This window comes from Stegodyphus dumicola, chromosome X1 (genome assembly GCF_044657685.1).
Source record: "Stegodyphus dumicola isolate Sdum_Otavi_A_Nest chromosome X1, ASM4465768v1".
NCBI lineage: Eukaryota > Metazoa > Arthropoda > Arachnida > Araneae > Eresidae > Stegodyphus > Stegodyphus dumicola.
In genome coordinates, this window is record NC_140780.1 from 30,817,410 (window position 1) to 30,836,328 (window position 18,919).

Below are 18,919 nucleotides of genomic sequence, written 5' to 3' on the forward strand. Positions count from 1 at the left end.
AGTCCTCTTCAGAGGTTGGTGGTAGGGGGAAAGGTTTTAAGACCCTTGGATCTGTTGCCTCCTACCTTGTCCATCAAAATTGGGGGCGGAATTGAGCAAAATCGTACTGCTACGGTGCTCAAGGCTTTTGCCAACGACAGGCGAAATCTTGAGCTCCTTGCCACCATGAATTTCGTGAGCTTGTTCTGATGCTACTGTCAGACAAGTGAGATAAGTCACAACAAGGAATTATATTCTTATTTAAAATATTGGTATCACCAGAAAGCATCTTCGTAGATTCATTAGCCTAAAATCAGTTAGTCAGTTTTTTTTCAAGTAGTTAGAGATGATCTTAAACTATATATATATAATCTCTAAATGTAATTTTTATGGCTAAAATGAAATTGTATTATTTTGCTCGATTTATGAGTATCCCAGAGTTTCACAAAATTACAGTTTATTTTTAAAGAATTTTACTATTCGAATTTTTTAAGCTACCGTTATATCAACTAGACGTTGTAGTACTTTGAAAAACCTGAATATACAGCTGCGCTTTTATAGGTTCACTCTAACAGAGGGCGTGGTTACTCTATCTTGCTGCCAAACAACGTAACTTCTAAACCGGAAGGAAAGCAAATGCTGGATTTTGGGACATTCTTGCAGGTTGGAGCATTATCTCTTATTGCTATACCTGTAAATAATTCCAAGTTTCAGTTTTTCCAAAGAAATGAGTAAAGAGTTATTACTTCTAATGCAAATGATCATGCAAATCTCTAGATTTGAAACATATGTGATTTTTTAATTACAAGGTTTTCCGAAATCAGAGTGCGCCTAGCATCATTTAATAGTATTTAAAGCACTACCTGTCTGTATGCGTCTAATATCCTGCACAAAGCGCTGTCTATGTTAATTAAACGTCTTAGCTCATCTTCTGACAAGTGCTCAGTAATAACGACTGCAATGTAAAGGGCATACCTATATATATGACAGATTTTAGTAATTGTACGAAGCAAATGATGAATCGTTACAAAATTTGGAACTGATTCAACGCATTGCTTAGAATTTTAATTATGTTATTATTTTAGTTTATTTCTATCATAAGAGCTTCATGCTTCTCCATTTCATCCTAATTTTGTATATTCTTGTTTCGTAATTTTGATTTTATGTTTAGGTTGCTGAAAGAAGAAACAACATAATTATTAGTTTCCGACGAAGTTAGATACTACGCATCAATTTCACAATCCTTCTCCATTCCATTGTAGGGCCCACCAGCTGCCGAGCGGTAAAGTCGCTGAACACTGGTAGTTCGGTCCAAGGTTCGAATCCCGCGAACGGGCTGGCTGCATGGGTGTTTTCGTGGTTTTCCCCATGTGTAACGTGTATACGAGCCAGTTTCCCTTAGAAAGTCCTCCACGAAGGCATCCCTCCCCTTAGGCAGACAGCCCTAGTGTGCTTTGCCATAATTAAATACACCACACCACCACTCCATAGTAATTTTGTATATTGTCGTTTTATATTGTTTTTATGTTCGATTTGCTAAAAAAAATGAAAGAACAGAAAAATTAGTTTCCATTGAAGTCATTTCACAACGTATTTCTGCCACAAATTGATTTTATAGTACTCTATAACAATTCATAAGAGAACATAACATTTAAGAGGAACGTTGCATCATTATGAACAGGAAAAGAATGAAAAATAAACCATAAAATTCAGTTCAACAGCAATATCACAAAATATTTTTAAGAAGATTTGAAGAATGTCTTTAGAATTTCCGTTGAATAGTCTCCTGAGCTGGAGATAAAAATATTTTTTTGTTCTGTGAAATGTTGCCATTGCTCACTTTGAAGTCAAGTCGTCGAGTTTGTTAATTAAAAATTCGTTAAAGTTTTACAAAATATAAAATTTATAATAAAACAAATTCCACATTCCAAATTTGGGCTTCCAGATGCCTATATTAGTGTCGAGGATTACTTATTTAAAATTTGATGGCTCTCGGTACCTTTGTTTTTTCACAATGCGAAAGACATTTATATTCATGTAGATTCTTCATTATTTGATTTCTTTAAATATAATGCAGGACTCCATTACTTGGTGGCGACGATTTTAAAAGTGAAACGCCACAAAATTTCAAAACGAAATTAAAAGCCCTTTGGGCTAAAAATGTTTGAATGTAATTTATTACGTAATCCCTGAATCAAATTTTACCTCGTTTAAAATTACAATGCATTACTACCAAAAAAAACAAAAACATACAAAGAATAATCACGATGAATAATACAAATGTATACAAGATTTAGGCTTTTACAAACTCCATTCTTGCTTTGGTAACATTCCGCACGGACTTAAATATTCTTATATATACCTGAATATATAAGAATATATATGTATATATACATATACATACATATATATGTGTGTACATAAATAATAAAAAAGTTCATGAGATATAGTCATACATATTTTTCATAAATAAATGTATTCATAAATAGACCTGTATCACAAATATAGTATATATCTCATACACAAATGTATATTAGCTTTATAAATAAGAATTTTTACAGATATTTTCGAGATTATTGTGACCAGTAGGATCCAGAATCAATAATAATCATTCTTTTCAAAATTCAAAAATTGTAATAGAAAAATATTTTACGGTAAATCTAAAATAGCATCTTCATATATTATAATTTTTTGGTTTTTGAAGCACAAAGAAAAGTAGGATTTCATATTAAAATGCAGCGAATATTCAAGTACCTTGTTTACAACATTCAAATAGCAGCTATTTATGATTCATAACATCATCTAGCATAGATGCAAAAAAATAATATATTTTATCTCTCTGATCCTTTATACACTGAATTGAACTGAAATGGAAAATACAAATATCATTATTTTTTTTTTTTGATCCATACTCCAACCTTTTGCGAACATTGGAAGAGAAAAACTTTCTCTTTGCTTCTTTCTAACGCGTTTACCGTAAAAATTCTTTTATATTTCGAATCGATAATAACAAGCAGATTGAATGACTCAATAGTGGAGGCAGACTGCTGATCTTGATGACAAAAGATACTCAGCCATATTGGATTTTATTACAAAGTTGTATTTTAAACCAAAGCAAAACAAATTTAAATTATACATCTATGTATAATTTAAATTTTTATCTATTATATATCTTTCTATTATATATTTCTATACTATATTTATATTATATATCTTTCTATTATCTAAATTTCTATTATATATTATAGTATATCTATTATTATATTAAATTTTTAACTATTATATATCTATTATTTATCTATTTATTTATTATATATCTTAAATGTAAAATCTGAAACATTATTGAAAAGAATACGAAAACATTACTGAACAAAGCCTCTGCAGAGATTCAATGTTTAGACAAGTATTATCTTTTGAAATGTATAAAGTAATTTCATATAATAAAAAACATTTAAAGGTGTCAAAAACTGAAACTGAAAAATATATTTATAGAGGTGACTATATATATAATAATATGACTATTATATAAATAAACATATTCACCGTGTCTTTATAAGGTGTTATCCGGCTTTCATTTTCGCTCGTTGTTCGTAGACACTCTTTCCCATTACAAAAAAGCTTAAATGATGCAAACAATTCATTTTTTGACCTTCTTTAATGTTAAAGAAATCAATTTTGTAGGAATTAAGAAATATAACTTTTTACAACTTCCTTCAGCCCCTATACTTATATTTAGGCATATTTTGCACTCCTTATGAAAAATAAATCGCAAGAAGTTTGATTTTCATTCTGAGAAAAAATTAGCGAGATATTTAACTTCAACATTTGCGATTTTTGACATCAATTTCATTTCGTACTCAAAGGGTCTGCTACCAAACAAATTAGAATAGTTTTAGGCTAATTTCTCCCCCTATGTCATTGAGTGATATTTTTGATTGATTTATCAGATTTTAATTTTTAATTTTAATTAGATTTTAATTCACAAATAATTTATGCTTTTCAAAGTATGAATATAAGTTATTAATGTCCTCATGAATTTTAATTACTTTAGAGTCATAATCTGAAAATCGTAAAAAATTTCTAACCAAACAACTTTCTAACTAAATAACTAACTATACATATTTTCAGCCCCCCAGCGGCCGAGCGGTAAAGTCGCTGAACACTGGTAGTTCGGTCCGAGGTTCGAATCCCGCGAACGGGCTGGCTGCATGGGTGTTTTCGTGGTTTTCCCCATGTGTAACGTGTATACGAGCCAGTTTCCCTTAGAAAGTCCTCCACGAAGGCATCCCTCCCCTTAGGCAGATAGCCCTAGTGTGCTTTGCCATAATTAAATACACACACACATATTTTTCATTTTTAATTAATACAAATAACATTACTAGCTCGCTACGTACCAGTGTTTTCTAAAACACGAATACTAAAAGATTCTTTGAATAAAATTCCCATTATGATAAAAAAAAGGTGTATTATTATTATTTACGTGTTCCACTCAAGGCACTCCACGGAAGGGAGGGATGCTTTCGTGGAGCACTTTTTAAAGGAAACTCGCTCGTATTAACACGTTACACATGTGGAAAATCACGAAAACGCCAATGCAGCCAGTTCGTTTTCCGGAATTCGAACCTCGGACCGAACTACCAGTGTTCAGGGACTTTACCGCACGGCCGCTGTTAGGCCAAAAAATGTTTATATATTTATTGATGCTTTTTCACAGCGATCTACATAGACATGATCGTCACTTAATATCTTATACATCAGAAACATTTTTTCTAAACTGATATTTTATTTTCAATTACATATCAATTATTTTTAAATTGCGCTCACTTGCTATTTTAAGCTTTGTGCCACTACTAAGGCCAGGAGCGGTGGTAAGTTTACTATGGAGGCGCATAATAGGAGGCTACCGTTACCGCCTATGAAGGAAGAGACAATTAAAATCCAAGCCCTTCTCCGGGATTTGAACCCGGGCCCTACGGTATGGTAGTCAGAGTCAACAACCATTTTCCCATCTGAGCCGCAGCGTATAAATATAATCATTTGTGTCTTCGATTTGTGTGCAGCCTCTGAATATGAATTCCAAATTTAATATCAAATACCTCGGTCAATTTTATCATACTTGGTTCGAACATTTTCTTTTTTTAATATTTAAAAAAAGCATAACGTTTATCTAAATGTAAGTATAGAGACAAGGGAACGTATAAAAAAGTAAATTTCTCATTTCATACAAAATCAATTTTTAAAATTTATAAATAAAGATACGTGAATCTTTTCGTCATTTAAAACATTTTTTGTAGCTGGAAGCACATGTCTATGACCAAGGGTTGCGAAAAGAAATGCCTGGTAAGGGCGTTTGTAGGCATAGTATACATACACGGTTCCTGATTTATAAGAGAGCTCACCAGCGGCCGAGCGGTAAAGACGCTGAACACTGGTAGTTAGGGCCGAGGTTCGAATCCCGCGAATGGGCTGGCTGCATGGGCGTTTTCGTGGTTTTCCCCATGTGTAACGTGTATACGAGCCAGTTTCCCTTAGAAAGTCCTCCACGAAGGCATCCCTCCCTTTAGGCAGACAGCCCTCGTGTGCTTTGCCGTAACTGAATAATCCAATCCAATCCCTGATTTATAAGATGACAGATTTTTTTATTTGACTCATATATTCAATTATAATCAATTACAACATTACTTTTTAAATTATTGTTGATGTATTAAAAAAAGATTCATGTTATATCTCTCTTTTAGGTCGCATTTGCTGTTCTGTTAAACAGACTATTTGTGCAAAAATAAATTGTATTTTAACTAAGGTAATTTCTAGCTTTTTTAGTATTTATTTGAAACGATTCAATTTCTTTTTAATTGGTGATTATGTTTTAAAAACCAAGTTTCCGAAACCACTAAACACTAGGAATTTCGCCATCTCCTCGATTCTTTGCTCCAGAGTGGACTGCATGCACAGTTGATTTCAATTGTGTTACCTAACATTTGTTTACTAAATATACATCTGCTATCGCTGCCCAATCGGGATAGCGTAGCTGGCTGGAATTGAATCCCGGAGTAGCTATGAAGGTTTGTAAATGTATAGTGTCTGTGCGGCATGGGGACACTTTAAATATGAGGCGAGCCGAAATTCGTCTCGAGAGGCTGCTTTTAGGGGAAGAGGTGTGGGAGATTCTCGATTCTGTCTCCTCTACGGTGCTCTCTTTCAAAACTGGACGGAAAGGAGCAAAGTCGTACTGTCATCCGTATTGTGCTCACGACTTTTGCCAATGACAGGAGCAATCTTGCTCTCCTTCCCACAATGAATCTCATGGATTTAGTCTGATGTTACTGTCCACAAGGGAGATAAGTCACAACAAAACAACGCATGTTATCAATACTAGCAATCTAGGTGTGTGTGTGTGTGTGTGTATTAAAAATACGGCAAAGCACACTAGGGCTATCTGCCTAAGGGGAGGGATGCCTTTCGTGGAGGACTTTCTAAGGGAAACTGGCTCGTATACACGTTACACATGGGGAAAACCACGAAAACGCCCATGCAGCCAGCCCGTTCGCGGGATTCGAACCTTGGACCGAACTACCAGTGTTCAGCGATTTTACCGCTCGGCCGCTGGTGAGCCCCTAGCAATCTAGGAAAACTAAATGGCTGAAGGTCACGAACACAGGTAATATGTCTTACGTTTGGTTACCCATGGCAGGAGAAGATGCCAAAAAGGGGTTTCTGTGTTTGCTAAATAAATATTGTATATGTGTATGCAACGAAAATTTTGAGTCGATGGTGAAGACGCTGACGTATTCTTACAGAACAGTGCATAAAGATGGTAGAGGTCGTCTGATAGAACACTTTCTTTCATTATTGATACTTAAGGGGGCTTATACACCTTAGACCCCTTAACACCCTTCGAATATGTGACTGTTGCAAGAATTGGGATATTTTATTTATTTTAAGATCAATGACTTCCAACTTTTTACAGCTGACTGCATAATATAGCTGCTTTCTGAAATAGTGTTCAGAAAGTTTGTGTTGCCAAAAGTATTTTTATAATTTAATCCGCTTTGTGACAAAATAATATTAATATAATTTAATCCGCTTTGTGACAAAATGTTTCGTCACGTTTTCACCTTGCGCGCACGCTATTTTAAAAATGGCTAATGGTACATACTGAAAATTCGATGGAATTCTTTATATGAGCTTTATCTTTTAACTGAACCTAAAATCTGATGAATATTTTAATTTTAAAAAATTTTATGGACGAAAACATTACAGATTTTTTTAATAAAATACATATTATAAACTCGACTCCAAACAAAATAAAAATTTAACATGAAATTCTTAGAATTTTTTGGTTCACAGTAGTTTCCAAATGTTATAAAAGCTGTATATTAAATATGGAATTAAATTATGCAACAGAATGTTTTAAACTGTGCGCGCAAGGTGGAAACATGACGAAGACTTTTGTCAAAAAGCGGATCAAATTGTAAAAATATTTGTGGCAACACAAACTTTCTGTTCACTATTTCAGAAAACAACTATATTATATAGTCATCTGTAAAAGGTTGGAAGTAATTGCTTTTAAAATAAATAAGTCATCCCAATTCTTACAACAGTCACATATTCGAAAATCTTATGGGTTTTAAGGTGTACTAGACCCCTTAACGCAAATACAGATTAACCGGTGCAGCATCTACCCGTGTTCATGATCAAATATATATGGGCCTCTTTTTATACTTTTATAATAATACACACAATGAAAATAATCTAAACGGCTACACTTCAGCACAGCAGGAAGCAAGAGAGAAACATGAGTAAAATCCAATTAAAGCTTGGTTAAGAATGATACAGTTAAACCAAAAATGTATCATTCTTAACCAAGTCATTAACAGTATTTCTATCGGCTAATTCAGGATTCGTTTGGAATTTTTAAATTATACCACTGGCTGAAATACCTGCATCAATAGTGCTAATAAGGGTCATGTGATAAAACTTAATTTCGAACCGCCGTTTTTTAGAGAGATTTATTATAAGCATGTTACTGCTTTTAGGATTAAAAGGTGAAGTAACCAAATTAAATATAAGACTTAAGGGGCCGTTGATAATTAGTTAGGCTTTCAATTTACATATTTTTATATTACACACACATATTTGTGTATACACATACACAAATAATATATGTATATGTGCCCATGTATGTATATATACATATACAGACAGGATGTTTAAAAATAATATACAACACTTTCAAAATTTATAAATTTATAAAACACAATAAAACCAAAACGTTTCATCAAAAATTCATGGCCACGCATTAAGTGGTTAGGAAAAGGAAGGATCTTTTTGTTTGCCCACACTCACTTGTCTTTCGCCAAGCAAAGACAAATAATGATTTCTGTCTTTCTTTTATTCGTTCACCGATCCATTTCAAGCGATGGTGATTGATTTCCGATCCATTTGAGAATGCATGAAATATGGACCTAACGATTTAGCCGGGAATATCTCTCCGAGTGCAGTGAGACCATCTTAGTGAAAACAAGATCATTGAAGACACAGGACGCAATTAAATATGTACAGCTGAGGTTTCATGACAAAATGCCAATGGAAAGTTGAATAAAATTATATGAAAAAGATTTTGATGAAATATTTGAATAAGGAAAGGTTCAGAAATGCTGAATTAAATTGAAGTAATTTAACTTGTAATTTAGGTTAAAACTGAACGCCGAGCGACGATTATTGAAGAAGTCAAACAATAAGAATCAGCGCAATATTCGTAAATTTTGCAGGACTAGTTTCGATGGTTTAACTACAGAACGAACTTCCCCAGCTGCCTAAGTGCTTGCCGTTCCACTTCTCCAATAATAACGTAATTTTTCTGCTAAAACGTTTTCCTTCCAGATGACTGGAAGTGGATTAGCAGCTGATTCATTGTGAATGTAAATGGAAGAAAATTGTTGATGGAAACTCAGTTCTTTGTCGCATAAATATTTAAAATTAGAATTAAAATAGTTCTAAACTCTTTTGCTTGTAAGAAGTTGGCTCATGGTTAGTTAAAATCAACTTCTTACAATCAAATTAAATTTTGCTTGTAAGAAGTTAGCTCATGATTAGAATTAAAATAGTTCTAAACTCTTTTGCTTGTAAGAAGTTGGCTCATAGTTTAGTTAAGACAAAAAAATAAATAAATAAAAAATAAAAATAAAGTTGGCTCACGGTCTTAAAGTTTATAAGACGTAAACAAGGTCGTTAAAGACCTTCGTTGCGAGTACTTGAATTCTGACAGTAAAAAAAAATATAAGGAGTTATTGATTTTCATCTAACTAGTTTTTGTTATGTTAAACATCTTCACTCTCGTTTTCCTTTCCCATTTTCCTGCCACTAGCTTTTAGAACGCGCGTATTCAAATGAAGTAGAAGGCAGTAGTATTTAAATGAAGCTTTTAAACTGTTTAATCAGAGCGTGTCCTATCTTCTGAAGACCACGTTACTAGTTTAAATTCTGCTAAAGCAGTCTATCTTCGGCGCTACGTTATTCTTGCCAACAGTGTCTCGACGATACAGATTTGAGCCAACTTTCGAGGTATTCATTTCTGTGTAGCCTGTTGGGATAACTTGAGATTTAACTAAGTTTTAAGTTTCCTTATATTTTTAGTTATACTAGAAATGATGGCTGGTTTGTAAGCGCAAGAAGTGCATCCTATTAAATTCCTTTGAGTTTTGAATAAAATGGTCTTTTACTCCGTTGTTACATTTTTTTTTTTTTTTTCATCTTAGACGTAGCGATAAGTCGCTAACGCTCAGTCCAAGAATTTGCCTCAAGTTCCACTTTGTTACATGCGACATTTTATCTTTTTAAATCTACTGTTAGAGCTTTTGCATATTAATATGCACCAGGTACATATTTATATATTTTCGAAACTGTTGTGAATTAAGCAAAAAGCCAAATAAGTAAATACGTTTGCAAGGAATATGTGAGGAGCGTGAAGACAAGTAATCACGTGTTATCCATTATAATAATACATTCAACGTAATAACCCTGAGTGCTAGAAAGCCAGGAAATATATATATATATATATTTTTTTTTTTCTGTTTACTTTTAAGAGATTCTCTGGATCGTAAAAACAGTTTTTGTTGTATGATATTATTATTAGCGATAATTCACGGACCTTTACATCCTACATTGTTTTGTTTTTAGTGTTAATTATTACAGGTATCTAATGTAAATTAGCTTTATAATTTATTGTTTTCCATACCATTTGCAGAAGCTTTAGGTTATTTATGCTGCATATATCATCATTCCGTTTTCCTTACGCAATATACTAATGCACCTAGTAACACCGCAGGTAAGGTTTGGTTTGGTTTATTGAGATAACGACAAAGCACACTAGGGCTATCTGCCTAAAAGGAGGGATGCCTTCGTGGAGGACTTTCTAAGGGAAACTGGCTCGTATACACGTTAAACATGGGGAAAACCACGATAACACCCATGCAGCCAGCCCGTTCACGGGATTCGAACCTCGGACCGAACTACCAGTGTTCAGCGAATTTACCGCTCCCGCAGGTAAGGATGGCAGCTCTTGAAGGATTTGTTCATTCCTCTAATCTTTTTATTGTACCTGTTCACTTTTCATGTTTTCGAAAACGCTTATTAGCTGATAACAACTTCTTACTGAACGATTTTGTTTCTGCAAAAATAGTCTCCATTCCATCCCTAAGAATAATCAGACATTTAAGTAAATCACCACCCAAGTTATATAGTAGTTAGCATCGCTGACTGCCGTGCCGAAGGGATCGGGTTCGAATCCCGAAAAAGCCATGGATGTTTATAAATGTATAGTGTCTGTGCGGCATAGGGACACTCTAAATATGCGGCGATCCGAAAGTCCTTTCGAGAGGTTGATGGTGGGGGCGAGGGTGGGAGACCCTCGGACCCGGTCTCACTCTCAAAATTGGAGGCGGAACTGAGCTAAACCGCACTGTCACCTGTAAGTTACTCGAGGTTGTTGCCAACGATAAGCGTAAAACTTGCGCTCCTTGCCACGAGGAATTTCGTGGGCTTGAGCTGACTGCAGGTCAGACAAGTGAGCATTAGCAACAAAAACAGCAACAACAGCACTAACAGCAACCTTTATGTAGGTCGCATTATTTTTATTTTCCCGACTACAGCTTTTTCAAAGAAATACTCAGCCAGACCCCAAATTCGCATTCACTCACGTTTCAATAAAAAGTACTTTAAATAAATTTAAAATTTCGCTTACTAATTATTTATTAAATAAAATACACAAAAACAACAAAAATTAAATCGCAAAGAGAAAAATTAAAATTTGCATTTGTTTTCTACCTGAAATCTAAATTTTGGTATTTGCAAGACACTTTTTGTTGGTCACACCTTTTTATTAAATATTTGATAGCTATATATTAAATTTTCAGGCTTGCATTTATTTAAAACGGTTTCAACATGTTTAATCATTAAACAACTTATTTTAATTTAAACTAAAAATATTTAAATTCCGAAAACTTTCTGAGTTTTAAGAGAAAAATTTTCAATTTAGACAAAACGTGAGAATAAGTAATACCAACCTACTTTCTTTTTCTGAGATATTACATTTTTCTTCGACCTATAAATAAAAATGCATATTTCGCCATGTAAATAATTATGAACTTCTTTTACTTCTTACTACAGCTTAACTCTTGACGGCGTTTTCATTATAATAATTGGAGAAAACTGCTAAATTATCTTCGTCGGGTATTTTTAGATGCTCCTCCATTAATCAGGATGCATTCTTATCAATTAGCAACTGTAAAAAAGGAATATAGCAAATAGCTTATAGTCGTCACATATATCACTCTGTAAATGAATCCATTTATATAATTTCCGGTGTGTTATTTATTTTCGTTTTTAATAGTAACGAAACTAATGTAAACTCAGACTTCGGACTGTTAAAATCTTGAAATCATCGTGACGCCGTATTTGCAACAAATATGTAATTGAAATGTATTCGAGTGCAGTATAAAATTGCTTCATACAAGACATGCATGAAGGCTGCCAGTTTGGAACCACTAAATATAGCACTGCTAGTTTATTTTTCATCACTCAAACGACTCTTATAAAATAAGTTCAAAGGTCATACTCCTTTAATTTCAAGCCTCCGAAATAGAGAAAAAGTGTACCACAAAGTTTCAATGTAATTTTATTTCCTTTGATTTCTTTTCCTTTCTCCTTGCATTTTAATATTATTTCCTTTAAATTTAGTAGCGTCTTATATTCAACGTTTCATGCTTAAACTTATGCACATGTCAGGAATATGGTGTTTATATTGTAAGGATTATGTTAATTTTATTAACAGTTAAATTTTGAGTTAAACTTCTTTCCTGTCAAGTTTTTAACTTCAACTTACTACTTCCGGCTAGAACGTAGTTTGGCAATCACGTCTGAATACATAATAAGGAGGAGCAGTATTTAACCGCGAGTTTCTACTTGCTGAGTTACAGATAATCAGTTTCTGATTAGCGCGCGCCCGCCTTTTTGGCTACTCTCTCTCAAAGCTGTTATTACGCTCGGCCGTACTCAGGCCCTTGATAGCTTCGCAGTGATCTCGTGTTTAAGGAGCCAACTCCTTTAAATCTTTGATAGCTTCGGCTATATCTCTTTAGTTTAGATTAGTTTTAGTTTACTTCTTAGCCTCTTACGTTCAAGCCCAAGTGTTGGCTTTTACTGTACACTCCAAGACGGAGTTCTGTTAAATCTTATCTGAATAATAAAGGGTTACTTACACTTCCATCTTGTTGTTTCTTGTCGCACTAACTCAAGCGATTATTCGCTTATCAGTTCTTAAGATTCTTCACATTCAGCAACAACTTAGCCTTTACAAAGTGGAGAACTCTACAATATATAAAATGTAACTCTATCCTCAATTTCATATCACTAAGATAAATTTTAGAGTATTACACCATATTTTAAGAAAGCACATATTGAGAAACAGCAAATTTTACATTATATCCCTACTTCTTATGGTGATTTCAAGTATCAAAAATGAGAAATAAAATCAATACAATTTAGAATTAGATCAATACATATTTGAAATCAAAGTGAATATAGTATGCTTAGTATACGCAAAACCTTAAAACTCTTAACAACAGACTAATCTCATAGCTAGTATTTTTGCAAGATCGTTTCTGTGAAGTAGCTGTGTAAGAAACTGACAACAACAAAAATTACTTATCATTTGCATAATCATGACCGATATGAAGAAGTGCTGATCCCGCACTCACCTTTTTGTGGTTATAAACATTGATACTAATAGGAATTAAGATTTTGTCATAAATTTTGAAGAGCTACCAGAGTCCAAATGACTAAGATAGCTATTTTTAAAGGGTTACCGCTAGTGAAAATCTCCATGTATAACATAAATAACATAAATATGAGACAGTTTCCTGTACAGTGTCGGCAGAGCGATTAAAGACAGCTGAATGTTCTTAGTTCTTCTCGGATTCGACACCAAACAAACGGACGGGCCGACTGCTCGGCTTTTTCCGATGTGTTACGTGAATGCGAGCGAGATTCCCTTAAGCTGTTGGTGTATTTAATTATGGCAAAGCACACGAGGGCTATCTGCCTAAGGGGAGGGATGCCTTCTTGGAGGACTTTCTAAGTGAAACTGGCTCGTATACACGTTACACATGGGGAAAACCACGAAAACACCCATGCAGCCAGCCCGTTCGCGGGATTCGAACCTCGGACCGAACTACCAGTGTTCGGCGACTTTACCGCTCGGCCGCTGGTGGGCTTTTAGATTCCCTTAAGAGTCCTCCACGAAAGCCTTCTCCGTTCGGCAGATAGCTCTTGTACGCTTTGCCATATTCAAATAATCTAACCTAACATTGTCTTTATAGAATCATTGTCTATGAAATCTGGTTCATGGATTGTATGTGACTGTAAATAAATTACCTTTTCTGTGAAAGGTGAGCATTAATATTTTTTGAGTTATTTACTTTCTAAATTTAGAAAGAATTGCTCTGCTACCGAATTACATGATAAGTAAAGAGTGTGAGCCTGTTTTTAAAAGCATACATTAAAACGTCTTTAATTTCCTCTTTTGATTTGTCGTTTTAGAATATAGCGTATATGATGTCATTCTACTGTTTAGGAAATAGACTAGAAAATTTCTATTTATTAATAGCTGTCAGAAAATGAATTTGTTGAAGAAAAAGTATTTTTTTTTTAATTCTACTTAGACAAAAGCAAAAACAGTTTAATGCGTAATCGAAAGTTTAGATAAACCAGCTCATTGATAATTCAGTCATTCTAAAGGGAAACGCACCGCCCACGATCGCTTTTCCCTCTCCCCAACTCTACTTTTGATTATGATGAAGAGACGTAAGTCCGTTACCGTCTGTTGGAACATTTTCGTTGAATAAAAGTACGAAGAGAAAATCGTAGCTGTTTCGTAAATTACCTAAGGATAAGGTTAGCTACGGAGATTGACTCGGACTCTTTTCTTACGTTATTTCTTAAAGTTGCGCTGTTTTTATGTAAAATGTTCGCCTGAATTTATTATTCAACAACTCGCATAGTAATTCTATGCTGTTTTAGAGCATTTTGTAACGTCTCAAAAATGATTCTTCTCACACAGATTTTTGCTATTCATTAGGACATATAAAAAGCACATCTTAAATATAAAGCATTCGAAGCCCGAGAAATTATTAAATCATAATTTACAATTCATAAAACTGCGTAGTAATTTACTTTATATATTATATATTTGTATATTTATAATTTACTTTATATTCTTATACATAGATTTTTTTTTTTTTATATTGAGAAAAAATTTTAAATTAGTGTTCCATGTAGAAAAAAAAAAAAAAAAAACGAAGGAACGTATTTTCCTTTTTAAAGCCTTAAACACCATTATGCATAAAAAGCCAGTAATGCTAGTTTATTGCAGTTTATTTAGTTTCCGTATATGAAGCAATAAAATAGGAAATAAAATTCTACTTTAGTTCTCTAATGTATTCATATATTTCAAATTTTCCGAAATCCATTACAAATCTACTTCATCTGTATAAGCACTTTTGTTACACCCGTGATAGGAATTCAGTAAAATTTTGAATTATGAAACTGTTTTTATTTATGGAACTTAAAGGTAATCTAATTTACTCTAAAATGTAATTCTAAGGAAAACGTGCAAAATGTGTGAAGCTCCTTTTAGTGCGTAATTTTTATTTAGAAACATTCCGTATTCAAAAGCGTGTTTTAAACGCCCTTTATGGGTGTGATAAAATAAGAATAATTTTACATAAATAAAGTGAATGCATATTCGTATAGAATGAAAAGAAAATTCAATTTTATAAATTCGTTTTGAATTTACGAATAATTTAAATAATTCAGATTCGTTACTTGTTGTTATTCCGTTAAATTAATTCATTGAAATAATTTCCTTCGTACTCATAGTGATCCTGTGATAAATACGAAAGAACGTCTTTTCAAAAGCTGAAGGTACCAATTGAAGATGATTCTTTAGTAAGGTATTCTATTCCAAAACAATTAGAATTATCAAAATTCAAGAATTAATAAATATTTTTTTAATTGGAGCTTGTATACACGTTTAGGAAATCTACTATGATCATTTCTTAATTTCAGTTTGCCCCATAATTCATTTTAATTTCAAAATACGCTGTAGTTCAGTAACATCTGAGCCCAGTGATTTTTATAAAATTGAAAATCAGCAAGTATATAGTTTACTTTACATAGATATGTATTTTACACATACATGTAAATGAAAACAAAAGCGACGTGAATCCTTTTTTGAAGATTGCTTAATTTGCTGTCCTGGTCTCTTTCTGCATAAACAAATGAGGTGTTGCATATTTCGAAAAAATATTTTTCTTGCATATCAGAGAGTATGTAAGCATTAGAGAACATTTAAATGAAAAATAAGAGTAATATTCTTGCATAAAATTTGCTTACTATGTGTAAGAATGTCTGTGCATACTAAAGCGCATTTTTTCTGCACATTTAACATGCCTTTAACCTTTGACAAATTAAATACTCTGTAAGACGTTTCTTATCATAATATTTAAATATTTGTGATACTTAAAAGAAATAAATTAAGAAACATAAGAGACTTTCCTGAGAAACATAAGTAAAAATCCTAACAATGATTTCAAAAATAGTAATTGGAAAACAAGTGTTCATAAAAGCACTTTCTTTTTGTTCGAAAAAACATTTAGGTAGTTAAGAAGATTGCTACGTTAAGGTATAAAATATACGAAATAGGAGTTTTTATAACTTCTGAAGTTACACATTTTTTATATTTAAAATTTTACTAACGTAATCATGTAAAACTGCCGTTTCTTTTGAAACACCTAAACAGCACAAAGCGCCATGTGTGTTAATGTATAAAAGCTGATAATCTATGGGGATATTTTTGTAATCAAACAAAACGATATTTTTTCTATCTTATAGGTTTTATCGTTTCTATTAGTCTTCCCACTGATCCACTTATGCTATCTTTATTATGTATTATAAAGAGATAAATGGAATTTTGTATATTTTATAGATCTACTAAAGAGTATGAATAATAAATTTTATAACTTACCGAAAGGTAAGCACAGTCAGGGGGCGATAGGATTTATGACTAGTCGGATCAGTCATGGGTTTCCCCCAGAAATCATTGAAGAACATTTCTTTCACCGGATTTTTTCCTATAACGTCTGGGTTCGTGGTAATAGATACCATGTCATCGTGAACAAATTCTCCTTCTAAAGAGTTTGCGTAGCATGCTACACATGCTGCTATAACAAGCGCATACATTAAAACATCCACAGTGATTGTCACCAAAGAGCTACATCGAAAAGAGGACGACAGGGTGGACATTTGATACCACATAAACGACGAGCACCACGGGGTGCAGCGCCTATTTGATTTGGCTTTAGAAGAGTTTGGGGTCCGTCGAGTTTCCACTGAGACTCTTTTACGATGTCTTGGGTGATGAGGTTGATGGTAGAGGCAGGAAGTTGCAGATGCAGCCTGATAGGGAGAAGGGCTCATCCATATATCTCTTCCCATTTTCCTTTACTGCTCTAGTATTTCTCGAAAGTTAGATACCACTTATATATATTCCTTGAGAAGTATTTAGCTAGAAACGGAAATCAGTTTCTCAGAAATAAAAAATTCCTGCTTCCTTAATAAGCCGCATTTCATACATTTTACAGAATTAATATAGGATTTCTTTCTTTCTGAGCGTGAAATACAGGCTATAAAAATGTTTTTAGCTTCCGATAAACACACGTAATGCCGTTTTGAGTAGTATCTCAATTTTAAAGTTAATTCTTAGTTAAAGTAATTCACAAAAATATCAAGCAACTATAAAAATAAATTTGCTTGGAAATTTTCCTCAAATTTATTCGCGATAAAAAAGTAAGTAAAATGTGATGAATCCAAAGTAGAAAATACCGAAAATGAGCAGCTTTAATTTCAAGAAATTACTTCACAAACGAGTTCAGAGTGCGAAACTAATTTAACTGTTCTAAGGTAAAAAAATATACATTTAGTTTTACTTGTTTACTTGAATAAATAATGAATTTTTTTCATAACTTCTCCATGACAGTTGATGCTCAGGTTCATGGTGAAATGTCTTCTTGCTAATCATTGGCAAAACATCTTCACCAGTTTGCCTTTTAACTGAAATAAACGTCTAACATTTAGCAAGTTCTGGATAGTTTGTATACAGGAGTTAAACAAGTTCCTTACAGTAATTTAATTATTGTTTATATTCGATATTTCTCACACTACACTGTAAACAATTTTGATAAAAATTTAAGATTCTAGTACACCGATTTGAAAGGAAGATAAATTTATATTAATTGATACTAATACACTTATACAATGAATATTATTTTGTCTAGCAAATGTGTAAAGAAGTAGCGAAGAGACAGAAATATGTGCTAGCGGCGCTATCAGACTACAAACAACACAGTGAAACAGGGGGTCTGCATTATTTACGAATCGAACTCTAGCCAATAACTTCACTCAACTGAATCCATTAGTGTTATGATTCTCAACCATCAAGCATCCGTGGGCGAATGCTTTTCATACTCATCCATGAGAGAATCCGAAAGAATTTTGTAACTTGGATATTTCCTCTTACGAAATACACGAAGCCGGGAAAAAACTTTTAAGAGGAGTTCAGAAAGGAACAGAACAACCTCGTGGATCACATGAAGCATTCATTCATTCAAGGAAGGCCAAGAAGCGTGCGCTCCCACTGCGTAGCTGCTGAGATTAACTGCGTTCCGGTGAGACAGCACGGGCCGCCACTGCACTCGCGGATATTGTGGTCGCTTTCTTACTAGAGCCGGTCGCCAAACGCACGTGTGAATATCGCCAAATACGCCACTGCTTAAAATGTTCGGCCATTCTTTTATAATAAAATGTGATAAAAATTGTATGTTAGTTTTAAAATTTTCGACTAATATTTCAATGAGAATCAGCGTCAGAATATGGTCCAAAATATATGAAAATATTCTTCAAGAATAGGTCTTTCGGATCATAAGATGTTCAACAGAGGGGAGAAGGAGCATAATGAAATGTAAAGTAACCCTGTATTTTCTTCTCCGCTGTCTTTAAAGTCATTGGTTTTTATTCAGAATTTAGAAGATTGTCATAAAATCCAAGTTCACTTGAAAAGAAGTCAGCGGATCAGCAATAATTAATAATTAAGTGGAGACGCTGATGAAGGTACTTCAAGTTCATCTAATTCATAAGAAACAAAATCAGTTATTCATGTATATATAATTACAAAAATTAAAGCGAAATATAATCTTGCCTAGAGTTTTCGCGCATTAAGCTGCAGAAAAGTTATCAGTAAAGACATAAAATAAGAAATTTAGAACTAATTTTTTATCAAGACCAAAAATTGAAATTCATGAGTAATAAACTTCAAATAATATTTAGA

At 33.3% G+C, this 18,919-nt stretch overlaps 1 protein-coding gene across 1 annotated transcript in view; it reads right to left on the reverse strand.

Annotated features, from left to right (window-relative positions):
• LOC118197709 (protein O-mannosyl-transferase TMTC1-like) overlaps positions 1 to 18,282 on the reverse strand; it is a 441,210-nt gene extending 422,928 nt beyond the window's left edge. The window contains exon 1 of the mRNA XM_085808444.1: positions 16,562 to 18,282. Coding sequence (XP_085664570.1) covers positions 16,562 to 17,031 — 470 coding nt within the window. The 5' untranslated portion in view covers positions 17,032 to 18,282. The remainder of the gene's footprint in view (positions 1 to 16,561) is intronic.
• Between the last annotated feature and the right edge of the window lie 637 nt (positions 18,283 to 18,919).